A 26,670-nucleotide genomic window follows, 5' to 3' on the forward strand; every position below is an offset into this window, starting at 1 on the left:
ACTAGCACAGGTCAGGTTAGAGCATGGTTCACGTTGTCCTGGTAACGCTATATCTATAGATAGATAAATAGATTAAACAGATATATATTAGATAAATGGATTTGATTTATAGGTGTTTCAAAATAACAAATACAGACACTTTTCACAGTAAAATGAATAAGTAGTTAATTAACTTGTTGACCAGTGTGAATGTGTTCATTGTTCAGAGGCCTCAGCGTGATGCAGTGACACCCGCTGAAGACACACCCCGTCCACAGGTCTGCACGCCAACAACCAACTGACAGCATGTGTCAGATTTCCTCGTATCGACAAACGCACAAAACACATGTTGACAGTGCATGACTACACATAACAGCTTCACTTTCTCTATATGATGAAGCATTTGACAGTCTCATTGTCAGAGGCAGCACCTATGTAAAGCCTGCAGCTAATACATCCCCATAGCATTCAGAGAGTGTGTATTGGACTCTTAACTAAAGTTACACCAGTGGCAAAGTATATATTTTGCGTGTTTAACGGGAAACTTTAACTGTATGATGGATATTGGGTTGTATATTATTGTGGTGTGTTAGACATATCCACTTCCTCAAAGTTCTCACTCACCCACACTCACACACGCACCCTGATGTACAGCTCCTAGCGTTGATAAAACATTGAAGAGTGAACTTGTTTGGTCAGTGCTTACTGTTGTCACTTCGGGGCCCTTGGTTTTCTTTTTTTTCTGTATGCAAAACACCAGATCAGCCACAGTCAGCATGTAAGCGATCCTGAGCAGTAAACAAACTCATCTAAATCTAATCTAAGCCTTTCACAGCTTTATACTCTAAAAAACATACAACAAACATACAAGATACCCACTCTATTTAACTGCTATATTAGAAGCTGCCTTTGGAAATCTGTTTTTGCCTCCTTGACTTAATTGAGTTGAGTTTTATCTTTCTTATTTCTGAGACTGAAGTTGCATTACAGGTTACATTTATTAGACTCAGCTTTATCTGCCCAGTGGTCCTGTTCATCCTGTTTGGCCTGTCCTATTAACAGACACCAGTTCTACAAGAATGCAGCCCGATCGCAGCTTCAGAGCACGAGCCCTAAACAGAACAGAACAGAACATAGCAGGTGCTCTGGGGCCTGACTCGCCCCCGTGTGAGAACTGGATTTGTTTAGCTTAAGCCACACACAAAGCCAGGCCCACCCATCATGGCTGCACAGATCCCACCGCCAGCATCACCTATGACTATTATGATCCATTCAACCACACAAAGTCTGGACACGGGGCTTCCATTATTTTTACGCATTTTAAAAATGTTTATTGCACTAGCAAATCACAAACACTACATGCAAAGGACAAGGCTGTCCTTGAAGAAATCTTTCAGTGTGATGTTAGTCAACGTCCTACATACAGATTATCACATAATAAAAAAAGCCCAAACTAATGGATTAGAGCTGGACTCTCTACTTGTCAGTGAGCAAACAAAAGGCTTAATACTCAAACTGATTATAGGTGGAGGGACAGTAAAGCTATAGAATAGTTACACTCATTAGCTCTTCAGCCATCAAAGGAAAAAGAGAACATTATAGAAGTAAACAGGAATGACAGGAGTCAAACAAGGTTCCACTCCAGTCTGAAAGAGTCCACTAATGAGGAAAACATCATGTCGCCATCTCCTGACAGACCACAAACCAAGCAAACACCATCCTCTAAGAGTTCAGTAGTGTGAGAGCGTATTCCACTGGAGGGTTTGAGATCCCACGTATCTGCTGGTGGTCAGATGTTTGCGGTCGGCCAGGGCTCATGGGTCAGCCGACGCGCTTCAGGCCTCGTTTGTGCCGGAGACAGCTTGGGAAGCACTTCTTGTCCCACTTGGAGCTGGGAGAAGCCGGGGTTTGGGACGCGGAGCCTTGCTTCCTGCGAAGAGAGCGAAACCAGACACGGGAGCATAGATATGAGAAGAGGAAGTGTGATGGGGGTTTGTTCTGGCAGTGACATGGCAGCCTTTAATTATTGAGCGCGGTCTCCTGTGGCCTGTGTGAATAGAAGCACTGGTGTGATCACAGCGTAGCGTGGGCCAGTCAGAACTGGCACAGACAGGAGGCTTATTAAGCTAAGATTCATTGCCACACAGAACTCTCCGAAGTCTAAATGATCAATGCTTATTCACTGTTAGATACTTCAGCATATTGCTGACAAAACCTTGACGAAGCACAAATTCAGCTCAGCGAAACAGGAAAAGTTAGAAAATGAGCTGAACAACAGGTTGCACTTCAGTTAGTGGAATAAGTTGAACCTGCTTTGAACCTGTTTGCCTGCAGTAAGACACTCAGCAGGGCAGGGTTGGAAGAGGTGGGAAACAAGGAGGGCTCAACCATTTAAATGGAGGATTGGTTGAACATCCAAATGACTCCCATGATGTTGAGCCTTGAACTTGTGCACATCCTGCATTTCCTCACCTGGCAGCGGCTGCAGCAGCCTCTCGGTTCTTGATCTGCTTTATGACCTTCAGCATGCGGCAGATCTGCCGCAGCGTCATCTTGGGAGCGTGGTAGGCCAGGTGGGGTCGCGGGGTGTAACGGGGTCCTCGGTACGTGAAGAGCGACATGTAGTTGCCTCCTCTGGGTCCTTTCCCATTGTTATAGCAGGATGCAAACTGGTGACGGTAGGAGATAAACTGGTTAGAGTGGAGCTTAAACCTGGTTTTGAATGAACATCAGTCAACATTTTGTTGATGTTGTCGAGCTAGTTGGCACAGACGAATGATGGTGTGATGAAAATCAATGGATCAGTTCTTCCATTTTACTGTTGTTACTGAGTTAGTTGGTGGATCTCTGGTGCTTCATCCCCTGAACCTGTAGCGTTTCAACAAACACTTTAAAGGTCCACATATTTCCAGGTGAGTCTCAGCTCTGTCATTCACACCACTTTTCACACCCCACCATTGTAATTAGCATATGAGCCCCAGACCCAATCTTTATCAGAAACCAGAGACACAAAGAATCAATCACACAAAGAGAATTCAGCTGGTCAGATTCGTTTACAGGGCCGACACCTGATCACACAGATTTACCTCTCAGCGCTTGTTAACCCATGAACACAGACTCCCACACGCATGAATACAACACCTGACCCTGCTATAAGATCTGCACCAGCTGTTATGTCCAGAGAAAACAATATTGTTGCACATTATGTAGTATCAAACGTACATATTACAAAATTATTACAAGCTTCTGCACTAAAGCTTCACACATCTCATCTAGGTTTCTTAAGACACTATAGAAAAACACCACTTTGTCTTGTTTCATCTGTGGTCATGGTTCAAAGGGCGCTAACGGCACAGTGTAACAATGACAGAGATCCATTTTAGAAATGTGCCCACACAGATACTTACGGGAACTACAGCTGCCATGATGGAGTGGTAGATGGCTGTGGTGAAGAAATAATGCTCCGTGTGCGAATGGATCCCTTCATGCCCACCTGGACGCACAGCGCAGCAATTAATATTCACAACACAAAACAAAGCCCGCCCACCTCTGACATCACCACAGTGAGGTCACTGAACAGCACACGTTCCTGATGCTTCGGGTTACAGGCGCTCACGCGCAGAATGACGCTGGTGATGTGCAGCCTTTAGAGGGGGAAGGATAGAAAACAGTGGAGCATGAGGACTAGCGGTGGGTGACGGGGAAAAGGGGGAAGATGACGATGGGCAGAGGAAACACCTAGACAACAAAAGGCTGGTGGAGCGAGGGGGGTGGGGGGCGGGTCACGCTCTAAGGTGACGGGCCTGAACAAAGCGCGCCACTGATGCATTACATATTGTCAGTCACTACAATATTGTGCTCCACTGATGGGAAGACACAACAGATGATTGGGCAAACATGATGCTGTTAGAATCATTTACCCAGTAGTAAGAGTTTGTACTAATAATAATAAAATGAAATCCATCATTTGTTAGGACTGGACCTTACTCTCTCATCGTGGCTGCAGCACTTTGCCAGCTTATGACTGGCAAAACTGTATTTATCTCTGCAGTTAACCCTTCCTCTGGGGGAGCAGTAGGCATCTACCTGTCAGCCACCAGGGAGCTAGTGTGAAGTGTCTTGCTCAAAGACACACCTGGTGCCAGAGGCAGGGATTGAACCGGAAACCTTGTGCTTCCCAAGCCGATGCTCTTGGTTGATTGTTGTCTAAACTTGCTTTTTGTCATTAAAGGTGTCTTTTCTTTGGCTGCAGAGTTATTCATAGTCCAAAAATAACAGCACCATGCTTTATTTATTATTGATGGACCATTATAGACAAATGGCTGTAAATGTGTGTCAATGAGTTAAATGTAGCTGCTAGATGCCTTTTCATAACGAATGTCCCTTTGTTCATCACTGGGCTTCCATCCATCCATCCATTCATCCATCCAACCCAGCTGGCTATGGGCGAGAGGCAGGGTACACCCAGGACGGGTCGCCAGTCCATGGCAGTCACTGGGCTTCTATAAGAGAAAATAAATATATTATAATATTTATATAATAAATTAATTCATTGTTAATTCTTGTGATTGGAGGTCAAACCAAATTAGCGCAGTTTAATGTAGACAGTTTATGTGTGTGGTGAACCTGGAGTTCAGCTATTTTTTTTTCACAACAGCAACTCTGTAACTAACTTAAACTCATTTCATTCCGTTTTTAAACTATTACTATCACTTCCAGTAATTATGCTAATACAACCTTAACCTTACTGCTTCTCAAAATCAAGCTTTTCTCTTTGTGTTTTTACATCTGAGGCCAAAATGTATCACAAACATTTAGACTGTTTTTTAAACATGTCAGGCAGACAGGCATTTATCACGCACAGTCTTTTACACGTTTCTTAGGTTCATGTAGATGTGTGAACATTTTCGGTTGAACTCTGGAGTTTCGCTTCCATTTTTAATGGAACCTTTCAGTATCGACCGAGGGACTGGGTTTGATTATCAGTAAGGCGATGAATCATTTGTCACAAACACATGCAACAGGTTTTAGGCTTTGTTTGAACAGTTTTCTTTTCTGTTTTACACAACACAACTCTTCTCTGTCTTTCCTCTTCTGCCCTCTGCTGTTGTGTGCACCACTCTCACAAAGCAGATCGCTGTTTCATTTTGTTGCATGGAATTGTTTTGTTTTAAGTTGAACATTTATATTTATATTTTTAAGCTCATTAATTTATTTAAATAAGTTCAATGTTGCATTTTGCAGCCTTTACTGTCTCAGCCAATCTATAAACTTCCTGTCAATTACGTTATGTGAACAGCGTTAATATACGTGGAGCCAGTTGTTCATAGCTACTTTATTTTGCATGTTTATTACACGTTGCATGATAACTGATAACCACTTTGATTTGCATATTCACAGCCACACACAGGACGGCGCTCTTCGACAAGCCTTGTCTCCATTCGCCAAGACTAATTTTGTCAAATAAATTGTGTGCTGCTCAGATTTTAAATTTGATGCCTTTTAACATAATAATTTAACGTTTAAAACACAATGCCTATTACAGATACGTATTGGCACAAAAATCGACTATTTTGCTAAGTGCAAAAATATATTACGACGCGCCGTGAAGGCAGCAGCTTCCAACAGCTGAGTCGGACGCTCGTCTAAACAAAAACACCCTCGGTTTTTAAGAAAACCTACCAACAGGACAACAAGGTTAGGAATGCTGTTGTTTTTGCTATTTATTTATTTTTATTTTTTCATACAATACGCTCTTTACGTTTGTCATTACGTGCATTAGAGATGACAAACCCGTCATTAAGGAAGCTATTTGAAGGCAAAGTCGCATTAAGATTCTCAGAGGTTCAAGTACTGAGAAATTGCTTTACAAAGGTTCTACCCGAATTTAGGGCAGCTGGATATGTGTACGGTTAACCGATTATAATTACCTCTATGACATATAAGTGAATAGCCTTAACTAATGAAATATTGATCAGGAAGTACCGACGATGTCAACACGATGTGTCCAATCTCACATGACGTCAATATATAGAGTTTTATTACTTTTGAAAGTGAACCTGCTTTCTGGATTCAAATGACTTTATAGTGAAAGCAGTCTGAAGTTTTGGCTGTTGCCGCGGGTTTCACAGCAACAGGTGAGTTCGAACGTATTGCGCATTCACGACACACGTGAGAATGGGGAAAACTTCACATTCGTGTGTCAAATTTATCTTGCAGCTTTAAAGAAAAAAAATACGAAAGAAAGCAGTAAATCTTCTGCGGAGTAAGGAAATCAATCATGTCGCGCGTTAAAGCGACGGTGTGACAGTGACATATTTGCACGGTGCGAGGTTTTCCGACGCCTGAACGCCCCACAGACCCCGCCCCTCCGGTCTCTGTCCGCTAATGAACGCTTTGCCGTGTTTCAGCTCCGCTGGGTGTCAACAGCGGAGCTGAGCTCAGGCCAGTAGTCAGGTCGACGGCCCTCGGAGGAGGTCTCCCTGTGTTTACCCTTCGCTTTAGGAGCTCTGCATCTTCACTGGCAGGATGTCTGCCTCCACGGCCCCCCGGTCGTTCACGCAGAGGGAAGTGGCCCAGCACCGCACCAAGGACTCCTGCTGGGTGCTGCTGGGTACCAGGGTGTACGACGTGACCGCCTTCCTGCGGATGCACCCGGGCGGCGAGGCGCTGATCCTGCGCCGGTCGGGCAGGGACGTGAGCGGCGAGCTGGAGGGACCCCCGCACCGGCACTCGGAGAACGCCCGGCGGTGGTTGGAGCAGTACTACGTCGGGGAGCTGGAGGCGGAGAGCGGCCCCGACGAGGCTGAGCAGGTAAAGCAGGTGTTTGACACCGCACCACGAGACGCTGGAGGAGAAAAACCAGTTGCTAGATGGAACTTTGTCTTAGTTTAGTTAAACACACAACGTGGAAAGTACACAGTGTAGCTCATCGTCACATTGAGAAGTTTGTCCTTTGTGGGAGTCTTTGTCCTACTTTTAAGGCGTCTCTAACATCCAGGGTCATGAAAACAGTTCCCTCTAAGCAAGGTAGTAGATCCTTAGGGAGAAGATTGGATTTGGAGCAAAAAACTAACCAAATCATGGTCAATTAAATTTCTCATATCTTGACTATTGTGTCTTTAAAAGCGTTTGACTTAGCTTCACTTGATGCCCCCTGATCTTCACTGAGGAGCGAGGTGTCAGTCATTATCTGCTTCTGGCTGCTTTGGTGTTTTGTGGTTTCACATGAGAAAGTGACTTTACCAAACAGAGGAGGAGTGTTGGAGTGTGTTGGCTCAGGGTGTAACAGGTGTAATCGCCTCTTACTTGACTTTACTGGGCGTTTCCTTTCCTGAGAGACTCTCGCGGAGGAGAGGTGGTAGCTCCTGGCTCTCCATCTCCTCCTCGCCCTCCTTCAGCCAGTATTGATTGTAGGGGAGGGACTGTGCAGTTTGTGGAACAAGGGGCAGAGGTTAGCGATGTGAGCGTTAAGGAGCAGAGCCGAGGGAGGGGCGGTGCGGGTGATACGGCAGGCACGGTTCAAGCTGGGTGGGTGTTTTTAGTGGCGTTAATGAATGATTCAAAGGGTGTGCGAGGCAGGGAGGAGAGAGAGAGAGAGAGAGAGAGAGAGAGAGAGAGAGAGAGAGAGAGAGAGAGAGAGAAACTGGTTTGTCTTGTCCGATCTGCCACAGAGGGGGACAACAAACAGGTGAAATTTGAGGGAAACTGGAAACTTTCCATATGAATCCACACCCAGTTTCCAGGTGTTGTCTTTTTGTGTGAGGATAGAGAACCTGTTTGCATAAATCTCATCTCACCAGACTGACATTTACATGACTTGCCCACTCTCACATGTATGTGTTGCACTGTTTTGTGTTACATGCTGCAATTGTGCATGTTTCGTTCCCACTCTTGTAAATACAGAAGGCAGTTTTCCTCCATCTCGAGCTCAACTTAAGCTAACAGCATGTCTGTCAGGTACTGGGTCTGATGGTCATAGCACCCATGGAGCCACAACCATAACCGTAGGTCAGGTTGTTAGAACCTCACAATACAGAATTATTGGACCACTTACTAACTGAGGCCATCGTCCTGCTTATATTAAGAGAAGATAATTCTAGTAATGATATAAAAACGCCTTAAGCTCTAAAGAGGAAGCTGCATGTTTGCCTCGAGTGTGAAACTTTGGTCAGACGTGGCACTGGAGGTCATGAGACTGCCTCCAGGCAACAGTTATTAGTCAGGAGTTAATGAAATATTAGTCATGCATAGTTTGTCCTGCTGGTACGACCAGAGAATAAATAATGCTCGCTTTCTCTCCTCGTCTGCTCTGGTCACTTCCACTGAGCAAAAATGTCAAACCCGATCCACCTTCTGTCATTTAATCGTCGGCCTGATGGTTTTTAATGGGATTTTCACCAGGCAGGCAAATACCAGCGCACAAACAGGATGTCCAAACATTCAGACAGTGGGACTTTGGTGGCGCGTTGAGCAGAAAGGTCAGTTAGAGAGAGTAAAGAGAGGCTGGCAGGTTGAGAGCAGCCAGGAGCCCAAATAACTACTTCACCAGACCCTTGTTTGTTTGTATAGTACACACAATCACGCAGGAGACTTACAGTATATGTTACAGCCATTTCTTCCAACTTAATTTTGTGGGTAAAACTACTCTCTGGGTTGAATGTACTTGTGCTAAACAATGGGTCAGGTTGGGAGATGGAAACAAAACAATGCAAGCTGTAAACCTGTGATTGTTTGAGATGACATCAGCCACTTTAACTTCAAGTTCCGAAACTCCGACTATTTGAGGAATCCTGTAAAACCAGCTGATCTCACATACATACGCTTCAGCGGGACCGGCCTCCTATCACGTCGATAAATGTCTCAGTTCAGAGCTTGTTCTGAACTGAGCTTGTTCCCACAGCAGGAGAATGTGCCAAGGTGTGTTCATGTGCTAATAAAAAAAAATACAAACTGATCTTCACCTGCTACAAATGCAGTAATAGTACCTGAAAATGTTTCTTTAGTTTGAACAAAGATGCCAGTGAACAGAACTGTTGGGATAAACAGGACCTGGATGAATGACATGAAACCTGTTTGGATGAATTATCACTATTTTATTTTTATTCAGGGTCAGAGGTTTCAGTACTTATTTCTTAGAACACACTGCATCACACTGTGATGGAAGGTATGCTAAGAAGTGCAAATATGCTACAGTCGTTTTACCGGATGGGCACAGGAAGTATCAAACCGAGAGGAGTGATTTGAAGTTGTGATCGTGATTCAGTGATCCTCCAGAATTGGAGGATCACTGAAAGTGGATATTTCTGCACCGCCACATGACGAATGACTGATCTCATCCACAGGCTTTTTCGCACTTTATATTAAAATGTCTCTGAATTATTTATTTTCTCTGACATCAAAGCTATAAAAGTAGTTTTACTTTTCTTTGATTACGGAGACTAGTTTTTGTTTCAAGTTACCATCATTTACCTTGTTGGACACAGGAACCTTGAAAAGATAATTGTAAATGAACACAGATTCTTATTCTTTAGCCATAGTTTACCTCGAGTAGATGCCTGTCATCGCACCTATTCACTCTGTTCTGAAAGTCCTGTCCTCTGCTGTGACATTTGAACCTGATGGAGCTGACGCTTATGTATTATTTGAGTTCCACTGTAGCCAGATGACCGTCATCTCTCTGAGGCAGTGGAGGCTGATTATACGGTCCCATAGCAAAGAGCAGTCGCTCCAGTCTGGACACGGTCAGCCCGACTGGACCGAGGAGTAGCTCCAGCTTCCAGCGTGTGGGAGGATGCATTTGGCAGTAAATTTACAATCAAACAGAGGTGCTGCTTACACCGTCAACACATTAAACTGGTTTGTTATAGATAATGAGTGTTTCTATTCAGATTCTGTCTGGTTTTCCATGACGGAACTGTTAGCCTGGAATTTGACTCGTGTGTTTTCAAGCACCACAAATGCATTCATTCACTAAAATTTTATCACTTTTCTCCATCCGTCCATCATCTAATCTGCTTGCCCTCATAAGGGTCACAGTGGTGGGAGCCTGTCCCACCTGTTGCTGGGCGAGAGGTCACCACTAGATCCCAAGGTGACACATATGTCCTTTACTTCTAATATATATTATATTGAATTTGAAAACAAAACTCTCCACCGGTACTGTAGAAAGTATAGAAACTAATGGTGCAGGGAACCCTGTGATCTGTTTAGATGCAAACATGTAAATCAAGTCTGAGGGAAGTTGCATCAAAATCCCACCCCCTAACTGCGTAGGATTTAAGCCAAAAAAATGCTACTTCCTACATTTTCCATGAAGATAGCATCTCTGTGTCAGAGCCTACCTACCTGGAAGAGTCCACACCTGATGGCATCATTATCTGCTCATCAGGGTCATTTTCCCAGAAACGGCGAGGCCACAGAAAACAGGCTGACTGGTGTGAACCCATATTCACGTGTGTAATGGTTGTGGCTCTGTTTTATATAAATCAGGAAAATAGATGTCTGATGGAAGCTGTTCTCAGTAGACACCTCGGTGTTGCATTAAGCAATATTGATCCTAGGGTTAAAATGAATTCATGTGCACTCTCTCAGGAAACATGATCTGTTTGTTTTGTGTGTTTATATCACATCAACTGAAACTGCTCCCTACCTTAATCAGGACATCAGTCACTTTAGTTTGATGTGTTTCTGTCACCTTGCTTAGAAGGAATCTTATGGAAGATTCTTCTCGGGACTTGACTAATTTGAGGCTTTTTGCTTCCTTGGATCTCTTTCCATACATGGACCAGGAATGTGAACCAGTTGATAATGGGTGAAGGGCACAAGGAGTCATGTTTGTGCCCTAATGCAGACGACAAGGGGTCATATAGTCACATAGTCATGATCCACAGAGGATAGTACGCATATTGTTATACATACATGAGCCCAGTCACAAATTAGTGAGTGAATGAATGAATGAACAACAGAGTTACTTTGGGAGAGCTCAGAACAATAGGAAGATATATGAGTAAAGATGAAAAGTTTAAAACAGTATACCTAGCACACAATATAATGAGTGAAAAATAATAAGTAATAGAATAAAAACTGGAAGATTAGAGTCCAGAGTGGATCTGTGTGGTTCTGCTAGCGGGTGTTGGGCATTTTGGGCATAGAATGTTGAAGTGCGACCGGGTCGGACTGGTGGAGGACTGGAATGCAGACTTAGCTGCATGGATCTTTCAGCGCTCAATGATGTGATTGTGTTTCATGAGGACGAGGGGGTGAAGCGACGTGAAGGGGCCGTGGAAGGACTTTGCTTTGTTAAGTTCAATATTAACAGCTGCTAAATGCCAAATGTTGGCAGCCATTCAACATAAAATGTGGTTGTTAATTAAAGAGTTTGTCCGTGTGTGTGTGTGTGTGTGTGTGTGTGTGTGTGTGTGTGTGTGTGTGTGTGGATCAGTTTTGCCAACAATCCGTTGAGGATAGTGATCCATTACCATGTGCATTGTTTATTTTTATTTTACTGCCATAGACACCAGTGACATGGTAGTTATTGTTCCGGGACAGGCCTCGGGCGGCTCCTCACCATGGTAACATTAGGGACAGAGACAGGGTAAAATGATGGATGGGTGATGTTCAGGGGTGATGGAGATACGCTAGATATGCTAGAACGGAGCCAAAGGAAATGTTGTGCATATGCTGCATAAAATGAATGCTGGTGTGTTTGCTAAACATTTATATATTATAGAACCATTTAGGAGATTATTGGTTAATTTAAAGGACACATCAGAGGAAGGTGTTTCAATTAATGTGACAAGGTGTGTAATAGCCACTAGGCCACCAGGGGATTTTTCTTTACACCCTTAAAGGCTTTTAGTTGCTCAAATCCTAATAATGAGGAGGATGAAGCCACTGGGGTCCAAAAGGAACGCTGCTCCACCTACAGCTTGCTTAAGGTGTGATTGAACTGGCTGAAGAGCCTTATGGCATCTGTGGAACGTGGTAGCGATGTGCTGCCTCTGGTCCAGTCTGGTCTGGCATCAGTGATGAAGCAGTGGAATCTGAGTTGTTCAAGGGAAAATTACAGGAAAATGTCGAGATCCATGAACTAAATCAAGAAGAAATGGAAGGTTATGGACTCGCAGACTTATAAAGGATCTAACAAGAGAAGCTTCTGCATAGTACAGCAGATAATCAACATAACTGATCTGTAAGAGGAAACAAACTCCTGGTTGTTTACGTCTGTTTGTAAAAGGCAGTATTATTATATTAGTATAATTCTAAGCCGTTGTATAATTTCTATAATGGTACAAAAGCAGTGTTTGCAGCTGGGCCTTGGGACGCTGTGTGGACACAGTGTTGGTGGATGTGATGGCTGGTGTATAGCCCAGGGGAAAACCAACAGACACTCTGAGGTGTGTTGTTGCAAAAAGACAAACGTTTAGAAGGTGTGGGGGGAAAAAACGATTCACAGACACACTGGGAGGCAGAATAAGACATTTGGCTGAAGTAGTGCTTTCTGTAGTGTTGTAGGCCTTGTGAGGATTCTGCAAACGCTACGTCTTGGCTGCTCGTTGAAAAAATAATCCTGAAATCCAGTTGTTTTAGAGCCTGTACCGCTGTTATTGTTTGTGTTTTGGGAGGTTTATGTCAATAAAAGTAAATTCATTTTTTTAATTAGCTTATTCCGCATTTTTACCTTTTTTAAAAAGCAAGAGGAAAAGCAACCTCCTTGTGCATTTTCTGCATGTTCGGGATGTTCAGGATGCTCCTGTTGTGTGAGCGTGCCCTCGTGGTAGCAGAGGAACAGGGCACGTCAGTGTTTTCCTTCTCTGGCAGATACAGAGCAAGGCTGCAGTCGTGGGTCTCTGTTATTCAGGTTGAACAAGTTCTGAGTTTGAGGGGGTTGAACCTTATTGCCACACAGGCACACGCCTGTCACCATCACTCACTCGTGAGTCTGCCGTGAAAGTAGAGAGGTCTTCCCTGCTGGGATGGTCCTCCTCCGATCTGGAGCCCGTCGGTGGGTTGGGAGCGGCTGTCTGTGATGGGAGAGTGTGATGACAGGTTTACACAGAATCGTACTACAGACTTGACTCTCATTTTATGATGCCAGGGACAGAAAGCAACATTGTCTTTGGTTAGAATGGTGCTTTGATAATGTTTACTTGGGTCAGAACAAAGGGCACGACTCAAGAGATGACTCAGCATTTTTGCAGTTTCACTTTCCTTGGGCCAAATTAATTTCTGTATTGAATTAATAATTTTTATTATTAGATGCCCAATAATGTAGCTCCGTAGTTATCAAAAAGTTTTGATCTAAGATATTAAATCTACCACTAAATGTCCCAATTTGTAGAGTATGTGGTAGCTTCCATGTGGCTAAGTGACAGTGCAGAGGTGGTGGAAACACAATCACCACACAATGTCTTTAAGACAATGACCTACGACAGCGGGAGGCCAGGCTGTGGACAGGTAGGCCATTAAGGAACCTTAGTGATGGTGACAATGAAGTCATGCAGCCCTGGAGTACAGCAGTTTGTTTATACAGAACAGTAGCTTTAACAATAGCTTCTTACTTCTGGCTGATTCATTTAGTGTCACACGGCGTAGAATGTGTACGCGTCATAAGCTTTTGTTTCTCAGGTAGCAGTGCTGAGTTACCTGGTGAGGACCAGGAGGCGTGGCCATATTTACCCCCATCCAACTGTGTATGGCTACTTGGGGACATGTTTAGTATTTGGGGCAGAGGCAGTGAAGAGGACAGGTGTGTCTGTCTCTCCTTCATCCGGCTGACTGTGAGCTGACAGCTTTCAACCTTGACACACACTGTCATCTGCCTTGCTAAGCTTGTGATGTCATCATTATGGAATCTGACTGACAGAACATTGTTCAATGGCTGAGTAATTAATTAAATAACAACACGATTGCATTGTTTGATTTGATTGCATTGTTTGATTGTTTGTGATCGATTAAGGAGTTTTAAACATCAGATGCATTATTTTAACTCCTGTCGACAGGAGTTAAAATTATGCTTCTGACTGTTTTAATAGGAGCTGAGGACCCGACGCTGACGGGTGGAGTTCCGGTAGTGGTTAAAGCTGTACTGTGGTTTACTGGTCGTCTTTGAAACCTCCATGTTCTGTACTGTAACGTGTGAATGATCCGTGTGTCTGTGTGACAGAGTTCAGTGTCCTTCAGGGTCGATGAACCACTCACGGTGCTGGTGATTTTTAACTGCCACCGGCACACCCTCACAAGCACGCAGCCATCTCACTCTTAAGTCTTTGTCATGTTGCGTTGCACAATTACTTTATGCAACCATGATAATGGGAGATATAACGGCATTATTTTCACGGCAGCCTCAGGCCTCACACCCTCGTCCTCACGTACAGGGAACACGGCGTTATATAAAGTAGGTGGAGCTGCTATGGATCCCAGCAGTGCCTCACGGCTTGCATTAGTTAGTTTGTCTGTGTCACACCATTTTAAAGAGTAACTTAAAAAAACAGATGTTTATAACTGCACATCTGTTTGGGTTCCTTAACTTATGGCTGGTGGGTTGTAAGTCTGTGTACTGGCAAAATCTGCCGATACCTCATCAATGTAGGGGGTACAGGTCAACGCCCAGCGATGTGTGAAAGAAACAACCATGTGTCCCCTACTGCCATCTAGTGGTCTGGAGTTTAAACACAACATGGATTAAACAATTAATGTTGTAGTTTTAAAGATCAGTTCAGTATCACACTATACAATATTGCACTACATAATGTTATTGATATGTTCTTACTCAGAATATGTAGCTGAGTAATCTATAAACATGATCTCTTTCACACAGTAGCAGAAGTAACTGACTGACAACTCTATCTTCCATTCCCGTAGTCACAGTGAAGCCCTCACACTGCTCCTTCACCTTTAGGATCTGTCACAATCAGCTCAGTAAATGTGATAATGGAAACCCACACACACCCTGGAGAAAAGGTGATCATATGTACTCATGATATTATTCCAGCTCAAATCTTAAGCCTAACATGTTATTTCAAATAAGGTAAATCAGTGTGTGCTATTAGTAGGTTACAGCAATATTTTAAACATGACTGACTGTTTTTGCACGTTCAGGCGCAGGACGAGGTGACTGAGCCTATAAACACACTAGTTATTGCTTGGTAATGGAAACAAACCTACTGTATTATTACACTGCCTTTTAAAAGTGCTGTATTCATTCGCCCTGAACGTTTTTATTTATGACCTGTCCTACCAACAATGAGTCATAGATGATTTGTTCTGGCTTACTGATAATTAAGTCTTTCGTTTTTTAAGTTTAAGCAAATGTTTACAAAGCAGGACGTGAAAAGAATAATTTTGCAGCTAATTAGTCGCAGTGGCAACAAGTCAGTATCATGAATGAGTCAGAGTCTGTCCGATGGTCCACAAATCTGTGCCGAGTACATCAATAAGACGATAAATAACTTGAATACTGAAAGAGAATAATGGGCCTCAACATGAAACATCCAAACTTTAGATTACACTGATAGAGATGTCTCTGAGCAAAGACTGTGCTTGAGTTTTACCAGTATTAATGTCAGACAGCAGCCGTGGGTTATTGATGATTCGAAAGTCAAAGAAGAAAAGTGGAAATGTTCAGGTTTGGTAACAAATTAAAGCATCTAACAGCAGTAACTTCAGACTACAGAGACATCAGCACCTTAGATCCTTAGAAGTGCAGTAGCAGTTGGGCTAGAAACAAAAAACAGGAAGTCAGAGATGATTTACAGCCACCAGCATAAGATTGACTTCAGTTCATCAGAAATTATATTAAGTTCAAAAATGTATGCAAGTAAACCGAGCTGACTAATGGAAACAAGAGCTTTTGTTTCATTGAACTAATCATTTGTGTCATATTTGTTGCTTGTGTTTGTTGAACAATGCAAATAAGGAAGAAAGAATTGCTTTTACAACCAATTATTCTTCTACAGTCATCATTGGTGTACAGTAAGGGTCCGTAAATGGCTGTATATGAGCTTCTATGAGGCATATTGCTGCTATTCATTTTAATATTACATTGCTTCTTTGACAAACACCAATGAAAACAACATGTATGTTGGTAACTTACATAATAATAGAAAAAACCCCAAAGGAGCCAAAAAATGGCTTTGTAGTTGGGAACTGTTGTTATGTCGACATTGATTATGGACAATTGCCTGCTCTAATCAAAAACTGGATGCTTTTAACGCTGAAGGATTCATTTATATAGAAAATCCTCAAATTATTTTGTTCATTAATTAACCACTTGATTGCCAGACCTGATTATAGTTCCCCTTAGTATTTATGATCGCTGATTCAGGGTCCTGGAAGTGCGAAAAAGTGGAAGTGCAAGTTGTGATTTTCAGTGAAATGAACTAAAGTTTCCGCCGTCTTCATATGCTCTGAGGGTCATCCTGAATGACCCACCAATCATAAAGTGGTTGGTCAGTATATGTGTTTGTGATTGATTGATTGATTGATTGATTGATTGATTGATTGATTGATTGATTGATTGATTGATTGTTTGCAGCATCACTTGGGTTTCATCTCATCAGGATAATTGTTACATCCCAAATGAACTCAGTGCCCTGCTGCCCTCAAAGTGTGTTTTACCCCCCCAGCATCCTCCTCCATCCTCCTCAGAGGCTGTGTTGGTACCAGGGCACATCACCGCTCCACTATAACGTCCCCTTTGTTTGTCGCCACTTCTTTTATTTTGCATCTCTTTGGCTGGGACAGGGCCTTCTTATGTTGTAATTGTCAATTTTGTTCTCCCATTAACATAAGACTGTTTGGTCATCGTGCCATGTTTTTACCGAGCACCTTTTGAATTGATTTGTTAATTTGAACTAATGGATTTCAAACGTGGAAGCTTGGTGACTTTAAAACCATTTTCATTTCCAGTTTACAACAAGCAGGTCTCAGCCTATAGTTGTAATGCCCAGCATAGGGTGAGAGTAACGTCAGTGAAGTTGTATCAGCCATTGTCTGAGCTGCGTGCTCGGTGTACACAGGCACTCCTGAGTCAACAGAGACTCAGATGAAAGGCAACTATTAAGTTACTGCACTGCCTTCCAGCGTTCAGTGTTTACTTAACAATTCCAAAATGCACCTCCCGCTTATTATCTTCTTCAACCCTCTCATTGACCACATGTGAGCATTTAGAAGTACAAAATGTTTTGTAGGCAAGGACAAAGGAGTGGGATGGAGAGAGAGCGTGGGTCAGAGTAAAGCATCCGACTCTGAATGAGTTCAGAGCTACAAATCAATTAAAAATCAAACAAATTACACACATTTGTTTTTGTTGCAGTTTAGCCAAATGTGAGGTTTGTAAATTTAAGGAGGTTTCACAGTAAAAACATGCGAGGTGCACACAAAACTGTTTAATAATCCTAATTGAAACACTGTTTCTGACCAGCTGCCAGCTAGTCTCATGGTAAAAAAGCTATATTGATTTAACATTATACATAACATTTGTCTAACTAAATTCTATAATATTTTTATCACAATATTCTAATATAAAAGAATGTGACTTAATTAATTGTACAGTAATGGAGTACTTTTGTGTTACCTCTTAGACCTCAGCTTGTACCTCTTCTGCTTCTACGTGCTTGCACCCTTGTCGTTCATGGTTCTGATGCTTTCATCTGTTCCACAGTCAGTCGAGCAGGCTGTGACTTCAGTGTCAGTCATTTCAGCGATGTTTGTTTATCTGGAAAACGGCATGTTGTTGTGGGTTGGTATAGATGCAGCTTCCTTGTCTATTTCTCTGGTTACCATGGACTTTGAATGAGCAGAACGCTTGATTACTATGTCCACTGTAAAGCCAAAGTGTCAGTGTTTGAAGATAAAACTGGAACAAAATGTGTTAAAACCTTTTATTGGTGGTTTCATTGGAGACCAGCAGAAAGAAGCATATTTAGTCAATGGTTGACATGTGATGCTGAAACCGTATGTGTATTCCTCAGTTGTGTATTTTTATATTGAAGCAGGTTACTAGTGCCCGTCCTAACTGCAGAATGCAAAGTGAATTAAAATGAAAAGTGATCATCGTGTAGATTAATAATAATAATGCAGATAGATATTTAATTTGAATTAGGGGCACGTGAAACATGGCATTGCCTGTGCGACGTTGTTTTATGCTGTTCAAAGATGAGGTCGTATAACGATAAAGGATTAAGGTTGTTTCTTTGCTGATTGCTGTTGGTTAGAGTTCAGCAGATGCCGTGGTGGTTTTCCAGAGGAAGTTTGTCATCTAAACATGTGGATTACAATCCTTTTAGTTAAGTATTAGCCCTGTTTAAACCTGTGGGGGTCAAGCACCAGTAATATCATCAATCCCCCCTCTCTCCCTGGTGAATTTTAAAAGGGTGATGACAGGTTGTCATTTTCCTCAAGCTACAGGACAAACTAGCTACAAACAAGAATCCTCATTCTTTTGAGCTTGTGTTGTCATTTGTTGCTCTTTTGAGCCTCTACTCACTCCTAGTCTCAGTTAGTTTCGCAATGACTGTTTCCCCGTCATACTCGGCTCTACGCTGCTCCACACCTCACTCCTTATCCTCCTCCTTTACAGGTCATTTTGAAATGACCTCATTTACAGTATCATTAGCACTGTAACACAGTTAGTCCGGTCTGTTGCCTTTCCTACACACAAAGACACATGTCTGCCTCTTACTTCCATTCTGTGAGGACATAATTTTGAACGGTGTGGTGTTCCATCAGTTTAGCATTGCATTACATTGGGTATTTAAACAATAAAAGATCAGCCCAGACATTTATACTGTCAGACACTCTTAGTATAAGTGTAGACACCCAAAGCCAGATACTCTGTGACCTGTGGCAGGACACTGACCCTCTTTTTTAGTTTTATTGTTCTCCTTCTCTTCTCAGAACCTGCTGACACACTTGGTTTAGCTTTGGCAAACAAACACAAATGCACAGGCAAATATTGGTAGTTTCAGACGTCACAAATCTTCCAACCACTACTACTCACCACTAGTGGTTGTTACAGTTGGTGTGTGGTTGTTGTTTTGGACTGTAGACAACTCAGTATTAAAAATGAAATGTGCTGAATACTAATAGTGATAATCATGAAGCATTTTGAGGTTTTACATTTAATCCACAACGCCAGCGTGTGGCTTGAATGCACACAACCGCTTCAGTTGTGAGTATGTGTGTGACCAATGACAACAAAGGTGCAGTCAGTCATAAAATGGCATCTAGAGGATTGTTTCATGCGTTTCTCATTGTGAACTAATTTCATTAGTTGCTGACACTGACTGTTGACAACAGCAGCGTAGTTCTGGTTAAGAGCCCGATCCAATCACTGAGCAGTACTGATGCTGTTGTCATGATATTACTAACCGGCTGTTATCAAAACTGACTGTTTAATTTTCATTCTCATGTAAAAGAAAATTAAGGCCTTCCGTTACTTGGTTAGGTTAACATGAGCCAGGTGATGTCAGGACCTAGTTACATGTTTGTTTTCATTGTCAGCTCCTCAGAGAGCTGAGCCTCTGTGCGGCTCTGTGGGGAAGGTCTGCTTCATGAGGGTGTCGTACAACAGCAGGAGAGCGTGTGACTTTTTAAAAATGTGTTTTTAAGCGCTATGTCAAAGTTTAGTCCTATTTGGCAGCACGGTGAGGTATGTGTTTTCATCATCAGATGAGCAAACTCATCCACCATGACATGCATGTTCTGTGAAGTATGTGAGTGATTGCCCCAATCACTGGTTTATATTTTGAATAGTTTCACCTCAGCTGGAGCGGGTCAGCTTTCAGTTATCATCATATTCAGATGAGGACCTGGTGGTGTGTTTGTCTCTGACCGATGGCTCACAGCCCCATTATAAAACAGGGAAAGGTGTGTGTGTGTGTGTGTGTGTGTGTGTGTGTGTGTTTGTTTGTTCTGCCCTCGTTTGTTTTGTTACATGTTCATCAAACATGAATCATCAAACATACCAGCACTAAACATTTCATTTCACCCAAGTTGGTATTGATTGATTTAGACTTAAAGGCTGTCGCTGTTTTGTCTTTTGCCCTTTTTCGGTTTATTAATTGTGGCTCAAAACCTTTGTGCATACTTGTGTAAGTGCAAGCTGTTACTAATGAGCTACAGAACACATGCTGAATAAATTGTTCTGGTCATTTGCCACATTTTGTGCTGAGCTGCTGTAGTTAGGAAAGTCTTTGTTTTGAGACGGTTTCATAATGGAGGGTGTAGCGTTGCCTCTGGAGGTGTTGGATTGCCAGGGTGATGTTGGTAACAAACCATAGGGGACCTCTGTGTGCTAGTGCTGCTGTGTGCATGTGTCTGAACCAAAGCAGCTGATAAATATTTCACCTCGCTGACGTGCGCTGACTCCACAGATGAGCAGCAGCCGCGGGGAAATAATGACGACACCTAAAGAGTGTTACAGTGAGTAAGAGATGAACAGGAGCAGGACACATATATTTTACATAGGGTGTGTAAATAGACTTATTTTACAGCATTCTACAGTAAACCTCCTCCCTGGTCCATAGAGCAGCCACACCCTGTGGTACTGCTGCTACAACTACTGTCTTCCTAGAACACATGACAGATGTGTTACATTAATATTACTGTATTCATTCAAATCAAACAAATTATTTTTACTACTAATTTGCTTTTGTATTTATTAGTGTTAGTAGAAGAAGCTGTTGGTTCTGTGTATAGTGCTTAGATTTGTTCATCTACGAACAACTTCACATTTTCTTTCCTGCTACTGTGAAAACCAAAAGGAAATACTGTATCTGCTAACCTGTATTCTGTAACGCTGTGGCTTTCTGTTATTCATGTCTATGTTTGATGCATTTTTCTGCAGACTCTGAGAGAAAGGAGGAAGGAAAGGGAACAGACAGAAGGAAAGATGCTGAAAGCCAGTGAGGAGGACGAGGAAGACCCATACAAGCTCTGCAGCTCGGTGGACCTGGAGAAGGTGTGTGTGTGTGTGTGTGTGTGTGTGTGAGAGTGTGTGTGTGTGTGTGTGTGTGTGTGTGTGTGTGTGTGTGTGTGTGTGTGTGTGTGTGTGTGTGTGTGAGTGTGTGTGTGAGTGTGTGTGTGTGTGTGTGTGTGTGTGTGTGTGTGTGCTCTAGCAGGTGGGTGTAGATGCAGAGTGAACAGCCCTCAGGTCATTCCCCCTATTTATTCAGTTATGTCAGCAGACCGGGTCTTGACTGAGTCAACCAGCCTGATGTCTGTTGCCAGGCACCAGTGTATTGAATAGGGTGTCCGTGTGACTGCCCTGGTTATAAATGTGTCCTGGTAGCCTTAATGCGTCTTCCTGACTTTACCAAACAAACGTTATTTTAGGGATATTCTTGTGTAACCCTGTTTCATGTTTTCAGGTCAGTTCTTTCAGTTTTTAATCAATAACTCGAGATAGTTAATTAATAACTAATATTACTAATAGAATATTGACAATATAATGTATAGAAATATTCAAAGCATGTTTTACAGGGTCTCTGTGTATTCCGACTAAGCAGACATTGTTTAGTTAAGCTGCGCGCGCGTGCATGTGTGCGTGTACACATGTTTCTCCTCCAACGTGGGGACCATTAACCATGTTTTTGCTATCAAGGTGAGGACAAGGGGCTAGGGGCTTATGTCAATGGGGAACTCCCATGTTGATGACAAACATGACAAACACGTGTGTGTGCGTGCACGTGTGCGCGTGTGGCATCCACTGTACATTTAATAGTTATTTACATTTTCTTGTGACATTACTTTCATTGTGCGTACCAGAACTGTTAACCCTACACTGATGTTTACTTCCATTCGTCCAACTTGCAGCTGTACATACTAACTTACTAAAGATGCACAGCCATGTCAGACATATTCGTCTTATAGCTACACATTTTACCTAACAGATACAGTAGAGGGGAAATTACTGTTAATTTTTGAATGGTGTAAAGCTGTGGATGAAGAACTCTGCAGCTCTGACTGAGGCTAAACGTGTCACTAACACACCCAGACCTCCAATGAATCTCCTTAATCTCATCATACGTTTAGTTAGTAGTAGATAGTCTGTTAGTTCACTCAAGCTCAAGCAAGTAACTGTGATTTATGACTTAAAGTATTGCCAATAACAATTACAGCGGTGATGAAGCTTTTTAATTAAACTGTTTGTCAAAGAGTCACGTTAGATGTAATATTTTGATGTGTGTGTGTTCTATGTGTACGAGTTGACAGGGGGGCGTGCTCCATTAGTCCACATGTAACTGCAGTTCTTTATTGCCCATGATTTATTTCACAGAGTGACTTTACAAGAGTAGGAAAATGCTGCGTTAGTCACTTTGCTCTTTGTGGACTGAGTAATGTATAATGTAATGAGTGAACTGAGGTAGTAAAGATCAGGCTTCCCAGGAGTTCATAGGGTTATATGTGGTCTGATATGATGAGCAGCTTATGAGTCAAGGCCAGAAAAAATGCCTCTGCATGCAAAACGCCTGTGACTGGTTGTCTGTAGTTTGTGTGCTGATGGTTGTGGAAGTGGAGGGTAATATTGGGATAACACGTATTATTGCTATTATGTGAGCTGTAATTAGTGAATCAGTCTCCAGTTCCACTGTTGTAATAGGAGGTTGACCATAACTTCCTGGTTTTACTTCCTGAAAGCACAAGATGGAAACTGAACAATATTAAAGTCCTGTAAATATTGAAATTTAACGACGAGCACGGAAATCAGCGTGGAAGCTGACTGCATGTCTAGAATAGAAGTGCCGCATAGAAGTGCCACATGTCACACGAGGTGTAAATGAGCTCAAAGTGTAAAAGACACACACACACACACACACACACACACACACACACACACACACACACACACACACACACACACACACACGCACACACTCTTCCTGGTTTGACCAGAAGCTGTTTTAACTCTCTGCTGCCTCCTGGTGGAGACAATAGGATTATCCCCTCCTTACTGTCTGTATCTTACTAGTGTGTGCCTCTACAGGACTTGGTGGACTGGGGAAGCCCCTGGCCTGGCAGGTGGGCCACCTCAGAGAGAAATATGACGCGTGGGTTCACCAGCCGGTTGACCGGCCAATCAGGCTGTTTGGAAATCCTCTCTTGGAGGCCGGCACCAAGACTTCCTGGTAGATATATTTATATTGTATCACAGGATAGAGACTGTTTTGTCTAGAATGGGCTGATACTCTGGGTGCTGGTGGAGGAGAGTGATGGATTTGGTGTTTGCAGCTTCAGTTGTTGTTCAGTTGTCATTTGTTCCACTCACCGCTTGTCGGAGTTAAAATGTGGGCATTGTTCCTCCCTGCAGGTACTGGGTACCAGTGGTGTGGCTTCCAGTCATCTTTTATTTCTGTTGGTATTGCTACACCACCCTGCCTGAAGGCCCAGCCAGGATAGCTCTGACGTCAGGTACTCATTCCTTACTGTGTGTCATAGTTAGCATCATGTGTCATTAGCACCATGCTCATTCCAGTGTCTGCACGCGTGTTTCCAGACATCTCTGTCCCGGTCCATATGTCCATTTTCCCAGTGTTATTTCTGATGGGCTGGATCTTGTGGACGCTCATCGAGTACTGCATCCATCGCTTTGTCTTTCACATGAAACCACCAGCTCATAATTACTACCTCATCACGCTGCACTTCCTGCTGCACGGGCAGCATCACAAGGTACACACACAGCCACCCGCCATCATAGGAGCGGCAGTAACATACGACTCTTTTGTTTCCCATTGATTAGTCAGCTTCCCCTCAATGGTGTAAGTCACTGTAATGATTCAGTTTATATTGCAGATACATGTTTATTCACTGTGTCATAAGCTTTATGAATAGAATGCCTTTATTAGTCCCACAGCGGGGAAATTTATGTTAACTGTTAATAGCATAACTGGGTCTTTTCTTTTCCCACAGTCTCCGTTCGATGGCTCTCGCCTGGTCTTCCCTCCTGGCCTGGCTTCCTTAGTGGTGGGGAGTTTCTACGTGATCCTCCAACACACCCTCCCAGAGATCATCAGCACGTCCGTGTTTGTCGGGGGACTCAGCGGCTACGTCGTGTACGATATGATCCACTACTACTGCCACTATGGCTCACCAAAGAGAGGCTCGTATCTGTACAGCCTGAAGGCCTACCATGTAAAACACCACTTTGAGCACCAGCGATCAGGTGATTACTGATTCCTGCCAGACTCTGATGGGCACGCATGGCCTTCTTCCTGTTCCTTTTGTGTCTCATTTAATGCTTGCTTTCTCCAGGTTTTGGAATTACCACCAAGTTTTGGGACTATCCCTTCAACACAGTCATACCTGATGAGAAATTCTGAAACGGGAGCAGCTTCCGGGACTTGTCTCCACCTTCCATAGCAACCAACCCTGACCCTGGAACAACCGAGATGCTTGTAGTTCACACTCTGTAGCCATAGCTTCCCCACCAAGGAGGACGCTTTACACCTGAGGACTAATCAGTCCATTCATGCCATAACTCATATTAACCTGCTCTTTGATTTCAGCCACCAACACCAACATTTGCCTGTGTCCTCTGTTCCACTATTTATAAATAAATCCACATCTGTTACTGCTGCATGCCAACTGCATCATAATATTTATCTGAAAGACACACATACAGATGAATAATGCAAAATGCACATGTTTGTCTTTTGATAGTTATGTTGCAGTTTGATTCCAAGGATTCCTGCTGTGGATCCTGTCCATCATAGTCGTAGTGCCCAAATGGCCTTCAACCTGTGCAGCAGCATCATAACACACCGTTCACTCACACTGTAGCTTCCGTCCGAGCGACAGAGAAGGAAAAGGAAGTGAGAGAGAGTAGGTGAATGTGGAATATAGTTTGAGTAGAGCACTGTGACAGAAGGTGTGTGTGTGTGGATACTATGTAAGTCAGAGAGAATTGTCAAACACCAGATGGAGTAACTTAGGTAAACCCGTCTTTAACCTGCTGCTTGAACGTTCCTCGTGTCCTCAGTGCAGCCGTCCTCTCCCGTGCTCTGCTACGCTGCTATGCTGGTACGCTCTAGCACAGCTCAGGTTGGAACTGTCTACTCCAACATAGTCCTAATGTAGTGTTTTTAACAGTGGAGCGCAAAAAACCAAACTTGCACACAGAAGTGATTTTGCCATTGTGTACTAATGTGACTCATGTAAGGCAGAGTTTTTAATGTTCAGAGCAACTGTGGAGATTTATTTTTGCAGTAATTTGTTCTTTCTATCTTTAATAACACAACAAAAAAATATGTAAAAAGCTATTTTGTAAGATGCATTGTACATAAGAGGAGATCCTTTTAATTGCGACAGCTTTTACGTGTGCAGATAGTGTCGGTAGCCTGATTGTACAGTAGGTACACTATGTTGTCATGGTGACAGTGTGACAGAGTTGAAGTCATGAAGCCGGCCTGTGGAACCTCCTGCTGTGGGGATGTCGGGCTCCTAACGAGCTGCGGGACCCGCCTTGCTGGGTCCTGGTGCGTTGGGGCCTGCAGATCCCTCAGGATGACGATCTATGAAGCATCTGACTGGACAGCAGCAGGACTGGCGGATCCTCACAGTGTCTCCTTCAAACACCAGACAGCACTGATGACTAGAGCAGAACAAACTATTTTCATACATGATTGAAGATTAAGGATGCTGCAGCACAGACTCACACTTGTGTAATATTATATAAATACATTCTTATGTAAAATAACATCTATTTTACAAAATGTCTACTTGTGAAAAGAGTAAAATAATGATAATGCACTGATGAGATTTGCAAGTTTCTCTACGATGCAACAGTAATTCTTGAGGTTTAAACTAAAGCCAAAATGCATAATAAATGTCTTTTATTTGAATTGAAGTTCCACCAGGACTCGGTGCCCGGTGGGTACGACCCACAGAACCGTATACAGTCTGTATACGGTACTAATCTGTCTGTACCCATGAAGGAAAGGGCAGCGAGCGTAATTATGACCACGATGAGATTGTAGATAAGTGTAATGCCTGTGATTGTGACAGCTGCTCGACAACGTGAAACCGCTTCGCCTGTCGGAGTAACACTGATATGAATCAGGCGAAAGCTTCAGCTGATCACTGTGATTCTGATTCCTGCGAAACAATGCGGGGTTAAATAATGTTTCCTAAATGTGTTTACTTTAATAGAACTTTGTATTTTGGAATTCTAAATGCCTGTTTGTAAATAAATGTCTCTATGTTTCTGTCTGTATATTTTATGGCGTTCTAAATTCATCAACGAGAAGAGCTTCTTTTCATCAGCACAAAAAAGAGCCATTGGTGACGTCACGTTAATGCTAATAACGTCAATAAATGGTTAAAAATGGTTAAAAATCAGTATATTCCTAAGTTAAAATGTCCACATTGGGCCCAAAGTGTCCTGCACTTGGAGTTCACCAGAGCTCCACAGGTTTGTGTCCTCCATGACCTCATCATAAGCTGGTGGATGTCAGACGCCTTGTGCTCCTCCACTGGTCCATCACCTTCACCCTCAGCTCCTATAGCTGGGCAGTGGTCGCCTTGATGTGTGTTTGGGCCTGTTTGTGTTGGAGGACTGCTCTGTGGTCCAGTCTGTAAAGCCCGGGATGATGCTCTGCTTCAGTAAATGTTGAAATTCATGGTTTCCATCATGCTCCCACCGCTAGCAGCACTCGTACAACCTCAGACCAGTACACCCCCAGTCCACCA

At 43.0% G+C, this 26,670-nt stretch overlaps 1 protein-coding gene across 1 annotated transcript; it reads left to right on the top strand.

Moving 5' to 3' along the window:
• Positions 1 to 6,507: 6,507 nt before the first annotated feature.
• fa2h (fatty acid 2-hydroxylase) lies at positions 6,508 to 26,194 on the top strand. The gene is given in 8 exon segments (XM_029152657.2): positions 6,508 to 6,792; positions 20,831 to 20,944; positions 22,970 to 22,982; positions 22,985 to 23,111; positions 23,294 to 23,394; positions 23,480 to 23,652; positions 23,893 to 24,145; positions 24,235 to 26,194. Coding segments are annotated over 8 exon segments (1,134 nt in total). The 3' UTR covers positions 24,303 to 26,194.
• The last annotated feature ends 476 nt before the right edge of the window (positions 26,195 to 26,670 follow it).

Source organism: Betta splendens, chromosome 6 (genome assembly GCF_900634795.4).
Source record: "Betta splendens chromosome 6, fBetSpl5.4, whole genome shotgun sequence".
NCBI classification, from domain to species: domain Eukaryota; kingdom Metazoa; phylum Chordata; class Actinopteri; order Anabantiformes; family Osphronemidae; genus Betta; species Betta splendens.